At 43.2% G+C, this 17,891-nt stretch overlaps 1 protein-coding gene across 1 annotated transcript in view; it reads left to right on the top strand.

Annotated features, from left to right (window-relative positions):
* The window catches only part of pomt1 (protein-O-mannosyltransferase 1), a 28,649-nt gene extending 24,862 nt beyond the window's left edge, over positions 1-3,787 (top strand). The window contains exons 18-20 of the mRNA XM_055660187.1: positions 859-985; positions 1,810-1,987; positions 2,728-3,787. Of these exons, the coding sequence (XP_055516162.1) occupies positions 859-985; positions 1,810-1,987; positions 2,728-2,902 (480 nt within the window). The 3' untranslated portion in view covers positions 2,903-3,787. The remainder of the gene's footprint in view (positions 1-858; positions 986-1,809; positions 1,988-2,727) is intronic.
* The last annotated feature ends 14,104 nt before the right edge of the window (positions 3,788-17,891 follow it).

The raw sequence follows: 17,891 nt of genomic DNA, 5'->3' as shown, positions 1-17,891 counted from the left end.
TAGCATGTTGCATCTGTACTTTTTGGGTACTAGCCTTTTATTTCCTTCGGTCACAAGCTGCATAAATATTAATATTCTGTCGTAAAATGCCAGTGCAATCTATTGAAGTAAATGAATTAATAAATTTAGAGCAAGCATAAATTAGAAAAAGGAAACAGATTGCACACATTTGCATCTAAAATGGATACAAATTGATGTTCTGGCGAACACAAATTAACCAAGGCAATGATTGTTAACCACCATTCATTCAATGCTGTTTTTTAACTAACTTACAAACATGGACTGTGGTAGCTCCTTTTGTTTACAAAACATTGAACATATATTTCCAGTTTATAAATGATCTGTATATAGGTACTGAATTCTGAAGTTGCATAAAGGAAAATAAGTGTGAGTCCCACCTCAAACTGCCTTTGGCAAAGTAATGTAGCTACACTAATGGAGGCAAAGGAACAGCAGATGATGGTTTACAAGAAGAACAAAGTGCTGGAGTAACTCAGCAGGTCAGGCAGCATCTCTGGGTGGCACAAAACATCACCTATCCATGTCCACTATATATAGGTTATGTGTCCTCCAGAGGTGCTACCTGGCCCGCTGAATTACACCATCAGTTTGTGGGTATTTTTAGCTACACTAATGCAGTAACGACCCATGATCCACAACCACTCCACCTCTGTTCATTCTAAGCTCATGGTGCTTGTAAAAGTAAATTTGCTTCATTAATTTAAATCTATATGAGACATGAAGTGTTTTCAATTTGAATGAATAGATGATTCAAATTCAATAATTCCAGGGAGGTGAAAGGCTTAATTAGCTTGTGTAGCTCCGTTATCTTCTTGAATGTCTAAACTTATTCCACAGGCCCAGGTCCAGTTGGTTGGAAATATTTCAACATGGTCAACAGCAACGGTTGGAATTCTTGTTTACACAGTACTCTTCCTCTGGCATCTACTGAGACAGCGTAGGGGAATCTGCACTATCCCCAAAGGTAATTATTTTTGAAGTAACATCAATTTTGAGTTGGTACATTTAAAGATAAAAAGGAAGTGATTTTTAGTAATTCCCTCTGCAGACAACAGTTGACATGCATTTAACTTTTCAAGAAAGAATCAACAATTGGTGTTGCAATGCAACCTCACTGACTTGGGGCCATCTCAAAACCTTTTGCAATTAAATGAAGCATTTGCCAATCTTGCATCCAGCTATGGCCCAAGGTGAAGAATTTGGTCGACAACAGAATCTATTTTAGCAAGGTTGATGTCAAGGTGTAATTATTGGTTGGCACACCAGTGAGTGGTGGGGGGGGGGGGGGGGGGGGGGGGGGGGGGGGGGGGGGGGGGGGGGGGGGGGGGGGTGGGTTGCATGGGGTGGAAGGAAACACACCCCCTCCTCCTTCAAGTACATTACTTCAACATGAGCGAGTTTGATAATGGTGCAAGAATATTCAACTATGTCAATTGTAAAGGAGCAACCAACTACTTATTTTCACAATGTATTTTGGTATAAGTATGCTAAATATTTGGTTTCACTATTAGCAAAAACATTATTCGATAAAACAGCCAAGAAAGTTGCACATTTTGTTTTGGGTAACTAAGTAATTGAATTTTGATATGTCCGCAATGTATTTAATGCTTTGTTGTTCATGATCTTACTATTGGACAGGTTCATGGATAGGAAAGGTTTAGAGCAATATGGGCAATATTTCAGGTAGGTGGGACAACTGTAGATGCGGCCTCTTGGTTAGCATGGGCAAGTTGAGCTGAAGGGCCTGTTTCTTTGTTTTATGACCATTCTCATTCTCAATCCATTTAGATTCCTGGGAGCACTTAATTCTGGCTGGAGCTGTCTGCATTGGAGGATGGGCTGTTAATTATCTCCCTTTCTTCTTCATGGAGAAAACCCTCTTTTTATATCACTACCTGCCCGGTCTCACATTCAAAATCCTCCTCCTACCCATCATTCTTGAGCACATTCACAATCACGTGCTCAGGTGAGTACGTTGCATTTTACTGATCAACTATTTTGAGTTAGCTTCTCAGAGTTCTTGTTATATTTGCATTAAGGCGCCCGTCCCACTTGGCTGTCTTTCGCGCGACCTGCTAGCGTGTGGGTAGCGTGGGGACGGGCGCATGGAGTGGTGTGGAGGAGTGTGGACTTCTTCCTGCACTAAATCTTCGCGCGCCACCGGCCTGTCGTGTAACTGACGGCCAAAGTGGGACAGGCCCAAGACCCTGGCGCCACACAACGTCTCACCTCCAACAGCAGCAGAAGCAGGCAAACGATCGTCGAACTCAGCCTGGGGCTCACGGATCCAGATCTGCCCCCACTCCTACTCCCAGAGCGGGGCCAAGACGATTGGAGATAGACACAAAATGCAGGAGTATCTCAGCGGGACCGGCAGCATCTTTGGAGAGAAGAAGGGTCTTTTAGACTGAAGAAGGGTCTCGACCCAAAACATCATCCATTCCTTCTCTCCAGAGATACTGCCGGTCCCGCTGAGTTACTCCTGCATTTTGTGTCCATCTTCTAATGACGTCACGTGCTGTGCAGGCGCATGTTGACGTGCGCGACTCTCGCTGGACCGTCACTACCCGCTTGTCGCGTAAGTGATGACCCAAGTGGGACAGGCCCTTAACTTGACACCAGAACGCATGACTTTCTATCCAAGCTGTAATTCTACTTTAGTATTAACTGCACTGCGACACTAAACAGCTGCTGTTCTATTTTCAGGTCTTCTGTCTCCAGAAACACATTCAGTGCTGTGGTCTTAGCTTGGATCTCCTCCGTCTACTTTGTGTATCAGACATTCAGTCCTCTCACCTACGGGTATCCAGCTCTCTCAGCATCACAGTTAACTGCATTGCGCTGGAAAGACAGCTGGGACATTCTTATACGTAAACGGTAGCAAACAATCAATGGATATATCGTGAGACAAACAAAACACAGGCTGCAAGATAAGAGTCAATTTCTACTTTAAAGCACAAGCACTTTAAAGTACTACAGTCTACAGCTACTGACAATAATTTTGTCAATGGTCAAAAAAGGTGAAGAATAAATTTATTGATGATCAATAGTTATGTGCTTGTAGTGAAAGAAAGTTCTGACAATGTAGCATCATCTCAATATCAGTTGATGTATTGAGAGCTGTACAGTGCATCAAATGTGGTACCATCCATGTGCTTCTGATGCTGGGCATAAAGGGAAAAGCTGACAAGCCCTGTTTGTTTAAAGTTTACAATTGGGAGCAATTAGCATGACCCAGTAGTTATAACGCTCTGGTTTGAGTGTTGTGGTTAAGTATTATGGCTATTTACACCTTAACAATTATGATATATTTTGGAAGTTCACGGTTGTTGCGCCAGGTTTAGTGCCTTATGACAGCAGAGCTTTCTGTTCAGTGAAAGAAAAGAAAAAAAGCTGCTATTGCCAACTTTGCTGAAATGTAAAGTGGCAACTTTTTGCCTAATTGTGAAATGGCATCCGGAGCTTGTAGATGTTCACTAGGAGTGAAACAGAAAGCCAGGAGTTTAAATTTGTCCAAAGGAAAATTTGTTCCACTTTTCTATAATTAATTGACAAAATGTTGTATATTTTTTTTAACTAATGAACCTCCGATGCAGCTAATACCATAATTTCAAACCATCCCTAACTTTGTTCCAAATAGAGGTTTACATGGATGGCTTTAAAATCAGGATTACAAGCTGCATACATTATTGCAGTTACTAATGTTTGTATGCATGTAGATTGTTCGTTGTATCATGATGACATCCATTAAAGTCCTGTTCTTTGAGCTTTCAGTTGATAGAACTTCAGTCAATTTAACTGAAACTCAAAAATACATTGAAGTTTCACCTCAATATATTGCGAGCAGAGTGAATCTTGAGGATTATGGATTTACTTTGGAATATCTATTAAAACACAGCTTGGAATGCCAAAGGCTTGCCTGCATGGTCACTACCAACAGTCTGAAGATGACAGCCTGCCAGAACTAATGTGAAGTGCTACAATTTTGTTCAACCTCTCCCTGTAACTAATATCCCTTAATCCAGGCATCATTCTGATAAACTTCCCCTATGCCCGTTCCAAAGCGTTACCAGAACTGCATGCAATACTACAAATGTGACCTAACCAGAGTTCTATAGAGCTACATCATGACTTCCTGACTCTTGTATCCCCAAGTAATGAAGGCAAGCAAACCATATCTACTACTCTATCTACTTGTGCTGCCACTTAGAGAGTTATGGAATTGGACCCCAAGATCCCTCTGTACATTAATGCCTATATTCTCCCCTTACATTGGGCCTCCCTATGTACAATACCTCGCACTTGCTTGGATTAAACTCCATTTGCCGTTTCACCGTCCAGCTCTGTAGCTAATCTATATCCCACTGTATACTTTGACAACCTTCCTCACTGCCCACGACCCTAACAATCTTGATGTCATCTGCAAACTTATCTACGTTTATGTCCAAGTCATTAGTATATATCACAAACAGTTATGATATTAATTTATCAAATGCCTTACTAAAATCCACGTAGACAATATCTCCCACCCTACCATCCTATATCATTTTGTCACTCCTCAAAAAAAAGTCAATCAAGTTAGTAAGAAGTGACCTGCCATATACAAAACCATGCTGACTGACCCAAATTAACACACATTCTCTTCCAAATAATAGTAAATCCTGTCCTGAAGAATCCTCTCCAATAGCTTCCATGTCAGTGACGTGAGGTTCACCAGCCTATAATTCATGGATTCTCTCTACCTCACTTCTTAGTGGGACAAAATTAGCAGTTTTCCAGGCCTCTGGGACCTCGCCCCTGGGGCTAGAGAAGATGCAAAGATCTTAGTTGAAGCTTTTGAAATCAGACTCAGAATAACCTGGGATCATCAGGTCCTAATTCTTCAGGTGATCCATCCACCTTAATGCTCTTCAAGAACCCCAACACCTTCTTAATCTCAAACTGCTCCTGCATATTAGTATTCTCCACGTTGATCTCACTGTCCTCCACAACCCTTTTGGTGAAACCAGATGCAAAGTCTGGTGTCCTATGTCCCCTGCATCTACAAGCACAAATTCCCTTATTTTTTCTTGAGTGGGTCTATTTTCTCCCTGGTTAACTTCTTGTTTTTAAAAGTAGATATAAAGAGTTCTGCAATATTCTTTAATCCAACCCACCAAAGCCATTTTGTGGCCCCTTTTGGCCCTTCTAATTGCCCACTTGAGTTCTTTCCTCCTTTCTTTATATTCCTCAAAGGCCACGTCTGATTCCACCCTCTTAAACCTTGCATGCGCTTTCTTTTTGTCCACATTTACAACCTCTTTGGTCATCCAGATTGAGGGGGGGGGGATCTTATAGAAACTTACAAAATTCTTAAAGGGTTGGACAGGCTAGATGCAGGAAGATTGTTCCTGATGTTGGGGAAATCCAGGATAAGGGGTCACAGTTTAAGGATAAAGGGGAAATCCTTTAGGACCGAGATGAGAAAAACATTTTTCACACAGAGAGTGGTGAATCTCTGGAACTCTCTGCCTCAGAAGGTAGCTGAGGCCATTTCATTGGCTATATTTAAGAGGGAGTTAGATGTGGCCCTTGTGGCTAAAGGGATCAGGGAGTATGGAGAGAAGGCAGGTACAGGATACCGAGTTGGATGATCAGCCATGATCATATTGAATGGCGGTGCAGGCTTGAAGGGCTGAATGGCCTACTCCTGCACCTATTTTCTATGATTCTATCCAAGGTTCCATTACTTTGCCAGCCTTATTGGAACATCCCAGTTGTGAACTTCGATCAACTGGTCTGTAAACAACTCCCACATCAGATGCCCAGTGACAACTGCTGCCAGTCTACCTTCCCGAGCTCTTGCCTGACAATGTTGGATATGATCAGATCAATCAGCCAGTGATAAGGCATTAGCCTCAGTGGTTGAATGACCCTGTGTAATCGAGATTAGAGACATTACAATAGTATGGAATAGTGCTGTTCTCACCCAAACATTACTAGATTTATATAGTGTCGTTCAATCATTCTGAACTCTTATTGTCTTCCCTGGTCAATCCATTATTCAACAGTATAGCCTGGTGAGTAATAAATAGATAAAGAATGATGGGATGCCATTGCAATTAAGAAATGCAAGGGAATTGTTTCAGAGAAAAGTGCAAAGTTCAATACATACTTTACAATAAGGAAAACTCCTCAGATGCCAGTTTTATAGTACAATAATGTCCAAGTACCATTAGTATTTTATGGTGGTAACTACGTTGTCTGCTAAAGACTACTATACAACCATATAACAATTACAGCACGGAAACAGGCCAACTCGGTTCTTCTCGTCCATGCCGAACACTTACTCTCACCTAGTCCCATCTACCTGCACTCAGACCATAACCCTCCATTCCTTTCCCGTCCATATACCTATCCAATTTATTTTTAAATGATAAAATCGAACCTGCCTCCACCACTTCCACTGGAAGCTCATTCCACACAGCTACCACAAGTGGATTGTACTCCCTGGGGCAGGTACTGACTGCATCTGGAGCAAGGCATTGGCGTTTTTTTCCAAGACCGGGTTTAGAGTAAGTTACCTTACTAGGAAAGCCATAGATTGTTTAAAATGAAACAAGCCCAATTCTCAAACAGGACAATGCCAGCCAGGTTTGTTGTTACCATTCCCCGATGACCGCAATTTCAAATGAAACCATCACAAAACATACATCACATCGGCGACCATTTGAGACCACAAGATATATTCCACGTGTAAAAGTGTGATTTCATTACTTTAAATTTAGAAATTCAAATTTTAAACCATCATTCAAATATAATCCAAACTTATGTTTACAAAACACCTTCAAGAGAGTGGAACATCCCAAAGCACTTCACAGGAGGGCATTAATTAATTAGGACTGGTGAAATAAAACTTGGTGAAGATTTCCAGGACATTCTCAGCTATCCAGTATTCAAAAGCATCTTTCAGAGTTCAGTTCGCTGATTTTAATCACACCTGTAGATGAAGTAGTGACGAGGTTTGATTGAATTCAAACTTCATGCTCTCGCTCGGTACACCTACACCTGAAGATACCACAGCACCATTCATTTGAAGTCAGAAATAGTACTCGCCATTAGGTGGCTCCAGTGCAAGTAAGATGGGAAACTTTTTTTTTAATATAATTGAATAAATAAGTTGTTCCATACTTGAACATCTGCGAAGTCATCATTCTTTAGTGAACGGGGGTTCACCTCTCCCATCATAGATGAGACCCTCACTCGTGTCTCCTCACCACCCCGCAGCTCCGCCCTGCATGGAATAACCTGGCGTGAGGCAGCTTGTGTTGTTTGTTGGGGTCCGCAGCCCGAGTTGGACCCCTCAATGTCCAGCAGCACAAGGTCTCCAGAGTTCTAAACGGCTTTGGATTCCTTCACAGGGTTGCAGACGGTGCTGGACCAACCAGAGCAAAGCATTAGTAAACTGACTGTTGCCGCTGGTCTGCAGTTGACAGTCAAGTTTGCAGAAAGCCAGCCTGCAGTTCCTGTCAAAGTCAGGCCAGTGGGTCATTGGCAAACCATGAGCTGCAAGCTGCACGAGTTCAATAACGGCTGCCTGTACCAGTAGTATGCATCTAGCCCTGAAAGTAACAACTTTGGGGTGAAGCACAGACCTGTCCACTCAAACTCCCTGTGTGGGAATGGGAAAGACAAGTAATGCGATGATCGACCAGTCTGTGTTTGGTCTCGCCGATGTATAAGAATCCAACGGATACAGTAGATGAGGTTGGAGGAGATGCAAGTGAACCTCTGCCTAACCTGAAAGGACTGGTATTGGTCCCTGGACAGAGTTGAGGGAGGAGGTATCTCAACATCAGGTGTTGCATCTTCTGCGGTTGCAGGTGAAGGTACCTGAGGAAGGGGTGGTTAGGGATGAGTAAACCAAGGAGTTGCGGAGGGAACAATCTCTGCGGAAGGCGTAAAGGGGTGGAGATGGGAAAATGTGGCTAGTGGTGAAATCCCATTGGAGGTGGCGGAAATTTCGGAAGATTATGTGTTGTATACGACGGCTGATGGGGTGGAAGTTAAGGACTAGGGGGACTCTCTGTTGCATTCTAGGGGTAGGGAGAGTAAGGGCGGAGCTGCGGGGTGCCGAGGAGACACGAGTGAGGGTCTCATCTATGATGGGAGAGGGGAACCCCCGTTCACTAAAGAATGATGACATCGCAGATGTTCAAGTATGGAACAACTCAACTTGGGCGCAGATGCGGCGTAGACGGAGGAATTGGGGGTAAGGGATAGAGTCTTTGCAGGAAGCAGGGTGGGAATAAGTGTAGTCAAGATAGTTGTGGGAGTCAGTGGGTTTGTATTTTGAAGTCCTCTTATGTATGGGCTGTTCCAGGCATGTTTACTCCGATAAACATTAAGTGCTGCTGGACGTTCATCAACCCTGTGAAAGATGTGCTGTGCTCTACCCCAACCTTTGTTGGTCTTCCAGTGTAAGATGTCCATAAGGGAATGCTGCCAACTGGTATGTTCCAGGGTGTAGGATTAATGCAGAGGTTGCACGGATGCTTAGTGCAACTGCTGCAATGGTTTTGTAGGGAAGGACCAGTATAGTGTGTTCAAGAAGGAACTGCAGATGCTGGAAGATCGAAGGTACACAAAATTTTGGGAGAAACTCAGCGGGTGCAGCAGCATCTATGGAGCGAAGAAAATAGGCAACGTTTCGGGCCAAAACTCTTCTTCAGACTGAAGAACACAGGACCAGTATAGTGTCCTGTGGCCATTTTGCTGGGTGCCATGAAACAACTTTTCAAATGATCCATGGCTATAATCTTTAAAGAGAAAAGATGAGTGGCACTGATGTATTGCAAGAGAATGTATTGATTTTATGATTCAATATAGGTAGAGAAATATGGAGAAACAAGGAACTGCAGATGGTGGTTTACAAAAAAAGACAAAGTGCTGGAGTGCTGATCTCAGTAGATCAGGCAGCATCTCTGGAGAGCATGGAAAGGTGACGTTTTGGGTCAGGACCGTTCTTCAGTCAGAGTTACTCCAGCACTGTCTTTTTTAGAAAATGTCATGCCCTGATTGTATTTCCTGCATATATATTATAAAGATACGTTTGTTTTTTTAATTGGAAGGACTATCCTGGAGCGTTATCAACACTAACCTCTACAGGTAAAGAATAATATAGAAAAATACATCCCTTTCCCTCCCACTCACTCGTCACAGTCCCCATTAGTGTTTTCCTCTCTTTAGCTTCCACACGTGCATGTTCTGAAAATGTCAAAAGCCTGTAGTTATAAATGAACCCCAGTCATGAATAATTACTGGTTTATGCTAATGTTCATTTAATTAAGGGTTTTAAAAACCTGTTATACATTGAAAGAAATACATTGACTTGGAGTCGTGCCCTTCTCACTCCCTTCTCCTCCCACACGCTGGATAAAGGTGTGAGCGTTGTGGAAAATGCCATTCACAGCAACACATGGGGACCATCTTTAGCATTCCGGGCAAGGGGTTTGCTCACACAAGAATCTTTAAAAGATACGAAGCTGTGTTGGCGGCTTCAGTACCGGCGTCAGCTTATTATTGTCAGGGAGGCAAAAAATTGAAAAAGTGTTTGCATGCTGTCAGTCAAATCATGCTGTACACAAGTACAGTCCAGCCGTACTCGAGTACAAGTGGTGTGAACAGAAATAACAGACTGCAATACAGTTACAGCATCACAGTTGCAGAGAAACGTGTGCAGATTTAAAAAAGTACAAGGGCCACAATGAGGATGGTTGGGGGATAGGCACAACATCATTAGCTCATGGGGGATCTCTTCAGTAACCTGCCAAGAGCGGGGATGAAGTTATTCCTGCATTCAGTAGTACATGGAGTTGGGGAGAAGTCCATTTTCCTTCCAAATGACATTGAGGGAACTATCAGGAGGCCAACCAGGACCTCAAATGTCCCACCTACAAGATGCTCCAAGCGGGAACAATTCCACCACATGGACTGCAGTGGTTCATGAGAAAGCTTCCTCGCTACCATTATGCTTAGGAAATGCTAGGGATAGGCCAGGTATTCTAATCTCACCAGTAACAACTACAAGCATGTTTTTCTTTAAACATTTCCCATTTTCAGATCCCACTAATGAGCAAATAATCCAGTGATGTTGGGTGAGGGATACGTTAGTCAGAGCAGATAGTGGAGCTTCAGTTCTCTTCTAAACATGGTCTTGAGACCCGAAGTCCTTGCTGAAGATCTCAGCTGAATGGCAGCATATCTGCCGGTCTCACCAATATCTTGTACCACTGTAACATAACATCCCAAGTTCCGTACTCAATACTCTGACTGATGAAGGCCAATATACCAAAAGTCTTCTTGACTACCCTATCTACCAGCGATGCCATTTTCAAGGAATGTACCTGCACTGTTAGATCCCTCTCCTCTACAACACTGCCCAGGTCCTGCCCTGGTTAGACCTCAGCCGACCTGCCCAGCCAATCAAGATAGGAGGTAGTAGAAGCAGGTACTGTAGCAACATTTAAAATACATTTGGACAAGTACACGGATAAAAAAATGTTTTGCGGGATATGGGCCAAACATGGACTGGTGGGACGAATGTAGATGGGGCAGCTTGTCAGCATTGCCAAGTTGTTTGTCTGTGGATCCAGGTGTTATCAGAATGACTGTCCTCAATATCAAGGCACCAGTTGACCAAATGTGGCATGAAGATCCCTGGTAAAACTTAAATCAATGGACATCAAGTGAAGAACGCTCCAGAGATAATGTCACACCTTGCACAAAGAAAGATGGTGATGTTACTGAAGGTCCATCCTCAGGGCAGTGCTGAGACCCAAACATCTTCAATGCTCCTCCTTCCATCACAGAATCAGCGAGGAGTTCACCCAATGTCCATACGTTATAGGAGCAGAATTAGGCCATTCAACCCATCAAGTCTATTCTACTATTCAATCATGGCTGATCTATCTTTCCCTCTCAATCCCATTCTCCTGCCTTCTCCCCATAATCCCTGTGCAATGAATTCCACAGATTCACTGAATGAAGAAATTCCTCCTCATCTCCTTTCCAAAGGTTCATCGTTTTATACTGAGGCTATGGTCTCTGATCCTAGACTCTCCCACTAGTGGAAACATCCTCCCCACGTTTGCTCTATGCGGGCCTTTCCCTATTCGGTGAGTTCCAATTTCATTCACAACTTCTCAGCAGATGGAGTAGCACATGGTTGTATACAGTAAAATCTGGTCAGCAGTGAGGCACGGGCTGACATGTTGCAAGTAGTTCTTGCATAAGAATGCCAAGCAAAAACCATCTCAACAAGAGATCATTTCATGCTTGATATTCAATGGCATTTCCAGCACCCAGTCCATCACCAGTAACATCACAGGGTTACCTAGCACTCACGTGACCAGTCACATGAATATCATGGTTACAATAACAGGTCAGCGACCCTGTATCCTACGACAAGTGACACATTTCCTGACACTCAAAGTCTTTCCACTGTCTACAAGGCATAAATCAGGAATGAGAATGAATACATAAGAAGAAACTGTAGATGCTAGTTTAACCCAAAGATAGACACAAAATGCTGAAATAACTCAGTGGGACAGGCAGCATCTCTGGAGGGAAGGAATGGGTGACGTCTCAGGTCAAGACCCTTCTTCAGTCCAGAGAAGAAGCATCTCGACCCTAAACATCACCCATTCCTTCCCTCCAGAGATGCTGCCTGTCCCGCTGAGTTACTCCACCATTGTGTGTGTGTGTGTGTGTGTGTGTGTGTGTGTGTGTGTGTGTGTGTGTGTGTGTGTGTGTGTGTGTGTGTGTGTGTGTGTGTGTGTGTGTGTGTGTGTGTGTGTGTGTGTGTGTGTGTGTGTGTGTGTGTGTGTGCGTGCGTGTGCGTGTGTGTGTGCTTATATTATGAGAAGGAATACACTTCATTTCTCCAGATGAATGCAGGACCAATAACTCCCATGAAACTTTACACCAGGAAAAAGTAGTCCTCTTGTTTGGCATCTTGTAAAGCACCTGAATGTTCATTCCTCCAACACTGGGAGACTGCAGTGGCCGCAGTGTTGGAGAAATGAACAAGATGAGCTGGAGTTACTCACTGAAACGATTGCAACAGCACTGACCAAACACTCAACCTCCAGCAATCTTGGAGGAAAGCAGCAAAGGAGGCAGGCAAATGGGATTCCCACTCCCTCCAAGTGGAACACCATCCCGACTTGGAAATGCATCAACATCAGTGATCGTTGTTCCTGGAATTATCTTCCCCCTGCGCACATCGCCACTGCCTTCACCGGAAGGGCTGCAGCATCTCCAAGGACAGTTAGGAATAAATGCTGGCTCAAAAAATTGAATGGAAAAAATGTCCAATCAATGTACGTAACAGTCAAACTCACTCCACCACATTTCATTGTTCTCAGTAAAAAAAACAAGCTAGGTTCCATTGGTGTTAAATGTTAAAGTCATTCTTTCCAGTTCCAAAAGAGCCAATGGCCTTGGTCCCTCAGATCTACTTCGACTGTGGGAGGAAAACCTGATTATATTATAAAAATAAAATGCAACAAAATTGTTTCCATAATTGGGTTGTTTATTTGACATTAATCACAAGAGCGAGCGACGCTGTTTTGTGTGATTGTGTCCTGACCAGTGACCCAGGATCCTGTAGCAATTAACTAGATCGGTTTGGTCCCAGGTGAGGATAATCTGCCACGTTCCCACATTAAGCGCCTCATACACTGACGTTACTAAGGAACAGCTGACCCTGGAGTTAATGATTGTTGCCGAAGCAATATTCAGCTCAGGCAATCGATGTTTGATGGGAACAAAGCAATCACGGCAGAGAAGGAACATTGTCCCTCAGTCAGAGAGTAAAGAGGAAATGCACAATGAACAAGTGTTTAACACGGATTTCTAATACAGTATGGTTTAAATTCTTGAAAATATATATTTTAAATATTGCATTTCTGAGTAACAGCAAATTTAGTTTCATAACATAAGCTACCAGTCATATTCGTCCCGACCAATATTCATTCCCACACGATCACACTATACAAACAAGAGGGCACAATACATTTAGAGTACAGTGTTGCATAGATATATAGCACTGAACCAGGCACGTCGCCCCAAACTTGACCATGCCAGCCAAGCTGCCAAACCAAACCAATCCCACTTGCCTGAGCCTGGACCATATCCCTCCAAACCTTTCCTCCCAAATGTTCTTTAATTGGCAGAATAGTACCCATCTCCAATACTTCTTCCGACAGCTCGCTCCACGTACACACCCCCCTCTGTGTGAACAAGGTTGTTCCGCGGGTCCCTTTCAAATCTTTCCCCCTCTTGCCTTAAACCTACAGCCTGTAGCTTTAGACTGCCACTCCCTGGGGAACAGACTATGGTTATTCACCTTGTCTATATTCTTCATTATTTGATCAACCTCTGTAAGATCGTTCCACAGCCTCCTGTAATCCAGGTTCCTCAGTTACTGGATAATGCAAGACTAATGATCTACAGCATCTTGTGTTTATAAACACAAATTAAACAGTACAATGTACCAAAGTGCCCGAGAATGCTACGACATTATGTACGTACTAAGCGGACTCCAACAATATAGCTAAGGACCATTGATATTATTGATGCATGTACAGAGTTCAAACTGCTTTTCAAAGTAAACAGGATCTTGTAATGGTGATAGGGGAAATAATCTGTTGACCTTCAAGTGGCAATCTCATAAATTATTACATATTTAAATACATTAAAGGACAAGCAAGCAGTGCATTAGTTCAAATACATGGTGGCTTTACAATAGTACAAGTCAGGAAAGTCATGGAGAGAAATGTTTGTGGTATTGCACTGAGATCGTCTGAGCATTTACCCAGCAATTTTTATTTTGTCTCAATCAATTTATTTCCTCTTATTCATTCCTGGGGTGAGGGAATTGCAGGCTTATTCTCTTTTCTCAGTTGATCCAAATGTGTTTTAGCTTCAGAACAGTTTAATGGAAAGCAGAATGGAGTCACATGTACGATGCAACAAGGTTCCTGACACTGAGGGACATCAGTGAACCAGTTTAGATGTTCGTCAGTCCCAGAGCTTCAATGTCATAGTTACTGAAATTATCCTTTTATATGTCCAGAATTTTTTTAAAAGTCAAACTATCAGATTGTAAAATGGGAAAATGGGATTCAAGTTCGAAGTCCCTGGTCTATTAATCCCATTAATGTCAGACCTCCCATTTAATTATATCCATCTTTAGACATTTACCATGCTAGATTTTCAAAGCAATCCAAGAAAACTGGGGCTTGTGACTGTGACCCATGATTGCGAGCTTACTGCAGGAGTTTTCCAAGTGTTACTTTTCAAGGTCTTCAGGGAGGCCATTTCAAACACCACTGCTGTACGATATGTACCAGTGAAAGGGAGTGTCTACTAAGTTCTCTCATTAAAACAATTCCATGCTAAATGGCCTCAGCCTGTGTTGATCTACAGCCATTAGAGAACTTGGCTGTTATATCATCTGCTTTACTTCAACAGGGGAATAATACCCAAACACACACGTACTCATAAAACATCACTCACTGTGACAATATTTTGAACATCAATTAATAAATTTGTTTCACAGTTAATACACTCATCACATCAAATTTTGTTAAAAAAAAAGACTTACCAATAAACAAAGTCAAACATCAAGTGAAATTAAAATGAATTCATTTTCTTCTGCCTTTTTCTTCTGACCCTCAAATGACAATCCTAAGGAGAAGAGTAAAAATCACCTGTTCCACAAGGAAATCAGTGAGAGGAACAATTAATTGATCACATGATGTGTCCTATCCCAAACCCATCTCCCTCATCTTACAAGGAACTAGCAGAGGCCTTAAAGGGACAGGCCATATCAGCCACAAAGCATTTTCCTGAATCTTAAAGTCTTGTGAGGAGCTTTGGAAATGTAAACTGATTGGTGTCAGATTGGGATTATTGGCAATATTCCCATATTAAGTGTCTAATACTCTGATGCTACCAAGGAATAGCTGATCCCGGGGGTTAAATATTGTTGCTCAGACAAATGAAGTCAAGAGTGTTTTATTGTCATATGTTCCAGAGAGAACAATGAAATTCTTACCTCCAGCAGCGCCACAGAATATGTCGCACTCGACTTACACTGAAGAGGCAGAAAGGTGAGCTGGCAGGGAAAGAGTTTCTACAAGTTTGCACCCGCTGAGTTTCTCCAGCATTTTTGTGTACCTTCGATTTTCCAGCATTGCAATTCCTTCTTAAACAGAGAGTTTCTACATCCTTTCCTACCTGCAAAATAAAGCAAAGTTGTCTGGCATGGCCATCATGGAGGACAATGTCCCCATCCAGGACTGGAGGTGTCGCAGCTGTTGGTGGAAGATGATTGAAGTCCCTTTGCAATGCACCATTTAAGCCGTTACGGTTCATTTATTTTAAAGGTTCACTTTCAAACACACCTTGGAACACATTGCAGAATTGATGATTAACCCCAGAGAGAGTTCTACTTGCTTTCATTGCCGTTATTTAACACATCCGAGCTGTGAAAATGATCTTCAGTCAACCACAACCATTTGCATCGCTCCACATCGATACAACGTCACTGAAGAGCTTTACCACACAGGATGTTTTGGTTAATAAAAACAAGGGCCGTCGACAGAACTGCCCCCCCCCGCTGATGTGGACGGTTGTGGGTTTGAGCTGTGGATCATGACACCAGTCACAGTTCAATGGGCAGCATTGTTCGGCTCTGGCGTAGAAGGATGTGAGTCCAAGTCTGGAGAATTCAGCAGAAAATCAATGCTGACCTACAGAAGGAATGCTGCACAGTTGGTTGCTTTCTTTCTAATGCTGCATTAAATTGTGGGCCTGTCTGATGAATGTAACAGATGTTTGCGGCACTATTTCAAAGAAGAGCTGAAGAGTTGCTCACCTTGACTCCATCTCAGAGTCACACTGCAATGAAACAGGCCCTTCAGCCCATCATATCCATGCTGACCCTACAATACTCATCTGATATAGTCATAGCCACACCGCCAGGAAACAGGCCCTTCAGCCCACTATATCCATACTGCCCTTCACATACACATCTACCTTTTAAAATCATTTCCTGATAACATCTTTTAAGATGTCGGTTCATCCTCAAGTTTAAAAGCTTCTTCAGTTGATTTTATTGTCATGTGTACCAGTAAAAGGACTAAGACATCCACTTGTGTGGCAAAGTACACGCTGACATCAGTCCTGATTGTAACATCATATCCCATGCTGGACTCCACATACAGAGGAAATGGTGACTCTTTACCTCCTCTTTCAAATTCTTCATACATTTGAACTGTTTCACTTAGTTCATCATTGGGTCTCCTACAGTCAAACGGGCTGCATTTCCAAGGTTACACAGAAAAGCTGGAGAAACTCAGCGGGTGCAGCAGCATCTATGGAGCGAAGGAAATAGGCAACGTTTCGGGCCGAAACCCTTCTTCAGACTGATCAGGGGTGGGGGTGGGTGGGGACAAGAAAGGGAAAAGGAGGAGTAGCCGGAAGGCTGGAGGGTGGGAGGAGACAGCAGGGGAGCTGAGGAAGGGGAGGAGACAGCAAGGACTAACAGAATTGGGAGAAGTCGATGTTCATGCCCCCGGGGTGCAGACTCCCCAAACGGAATATGAGGTGCTGTTCCTCCAATTTCCGGTGCTGCTCGCTGTGGCCATGGAGGAGACCCAGGACAGAGAGGTCGGAGACGGAGTGGGAGGGGGAGTTGAAGTGCTGAGCCACCGGGAGGTCAGCTAGGTTATTGCGGACCGAGCGGAGGTGTTCGGCGAAACGATCGCCCAACCTCCGCTTGGTCTCACCGATATAGATCTGCTGACATCTAGAGTAGCACTGCATTTCCAAACTCTGCCAATTTCCTTTGTTTTCATCAAAAATCGTTTCTCTCTCTCACAGTCAATACAAACAAGGACAAATAATGGGGATTGTGCTCCTCTGTTTATTGAGTATTTCAATGGCTGCCTTCAATGCTATTGTGTAAACCAAAGGGTGTCAAATGACTTTGTAATAGAAGAGAAGGCTGGATTCAATTCAACTCCATTCTAAGCAGTTTCCAGGCTGTTCCTTCACATCACTTTCTGCGAAACAGCACAAGATTCAAGACTTGGACAGCAAATGAGAACCAAAACTAAAACCCCGTAGATGCTGGAAATCTGAAACAAAATCAGGAAATGGTAGAAAAACTGGGCACACCAAGCAAACTCAGTGGAACGAGAAAAATAATTCCATTTTATCTCAGTCAGAACTGGATATGATAGTTTGTGGTTGCTGAGGTGGTGGGAGAGGGACAAAGGGAATAGCTATGCTAGGGTGAGGCAAGGACGGCCGTGGGGGCAGTCAGAGTAAGATGTTGCAAATAACAGGTTGGGTATTAGCAACCATTTGCTGCCTGATAACTTTGGCTTACACTCATTGTGTTAGAGGCTTTCATTGTCATCTGGCACTTGTCCTTTCCAGCACCATTGTCTGAAGGAACACTGCGTCCTTCGAAAGCTCAAGATAGTTTCATTCTTCATTTGAACTGTGATTGGCCTGTATCAACTACTCACCCATAGATACTCTCCCAAGCAAACTCTGCCTTGGAATTATCAATTGACTCCCAACACTTGGAGAAAGATGCAAAATGTGAGATATTTTGGGCAAGACATTAAATTGGCCCTGCCCAACATGTTCAGCGTGGACATTGAGGGCTGAAGGGCCCTTTCCTGTGCTCTACTGTTCCCATATTCTATGTTAAATCGTCTGGTTAGCTTTAATATTGTAGCATGTGGGAACTCATTGTGTATAAATGGATGGTGTTTGCCATAGGAGAGAATGAGATTGCATTGAGATGG

This window comes from Leucoraja erinacea, chromosome 31 (assembly GCF_028641065.1).
Source record: "Leucoraja erinacea ecotype New England chromosome 31, Leri_hhj_1, whole genome shotgun sequence".
Classification (NCBI taxonomy): domain Eukaryota; kingdom Metazoa; phylum Chordata; class Chondrichthyes; order Rajiformes; family Rajidae; genus Leucoraja; species Leucoraja erinaceus.
The sequence above is the reverse complement of the archived record's forward strand: the minus strand, read 5'-3'. Positions and strand labels throughout refer to the sequence as shown.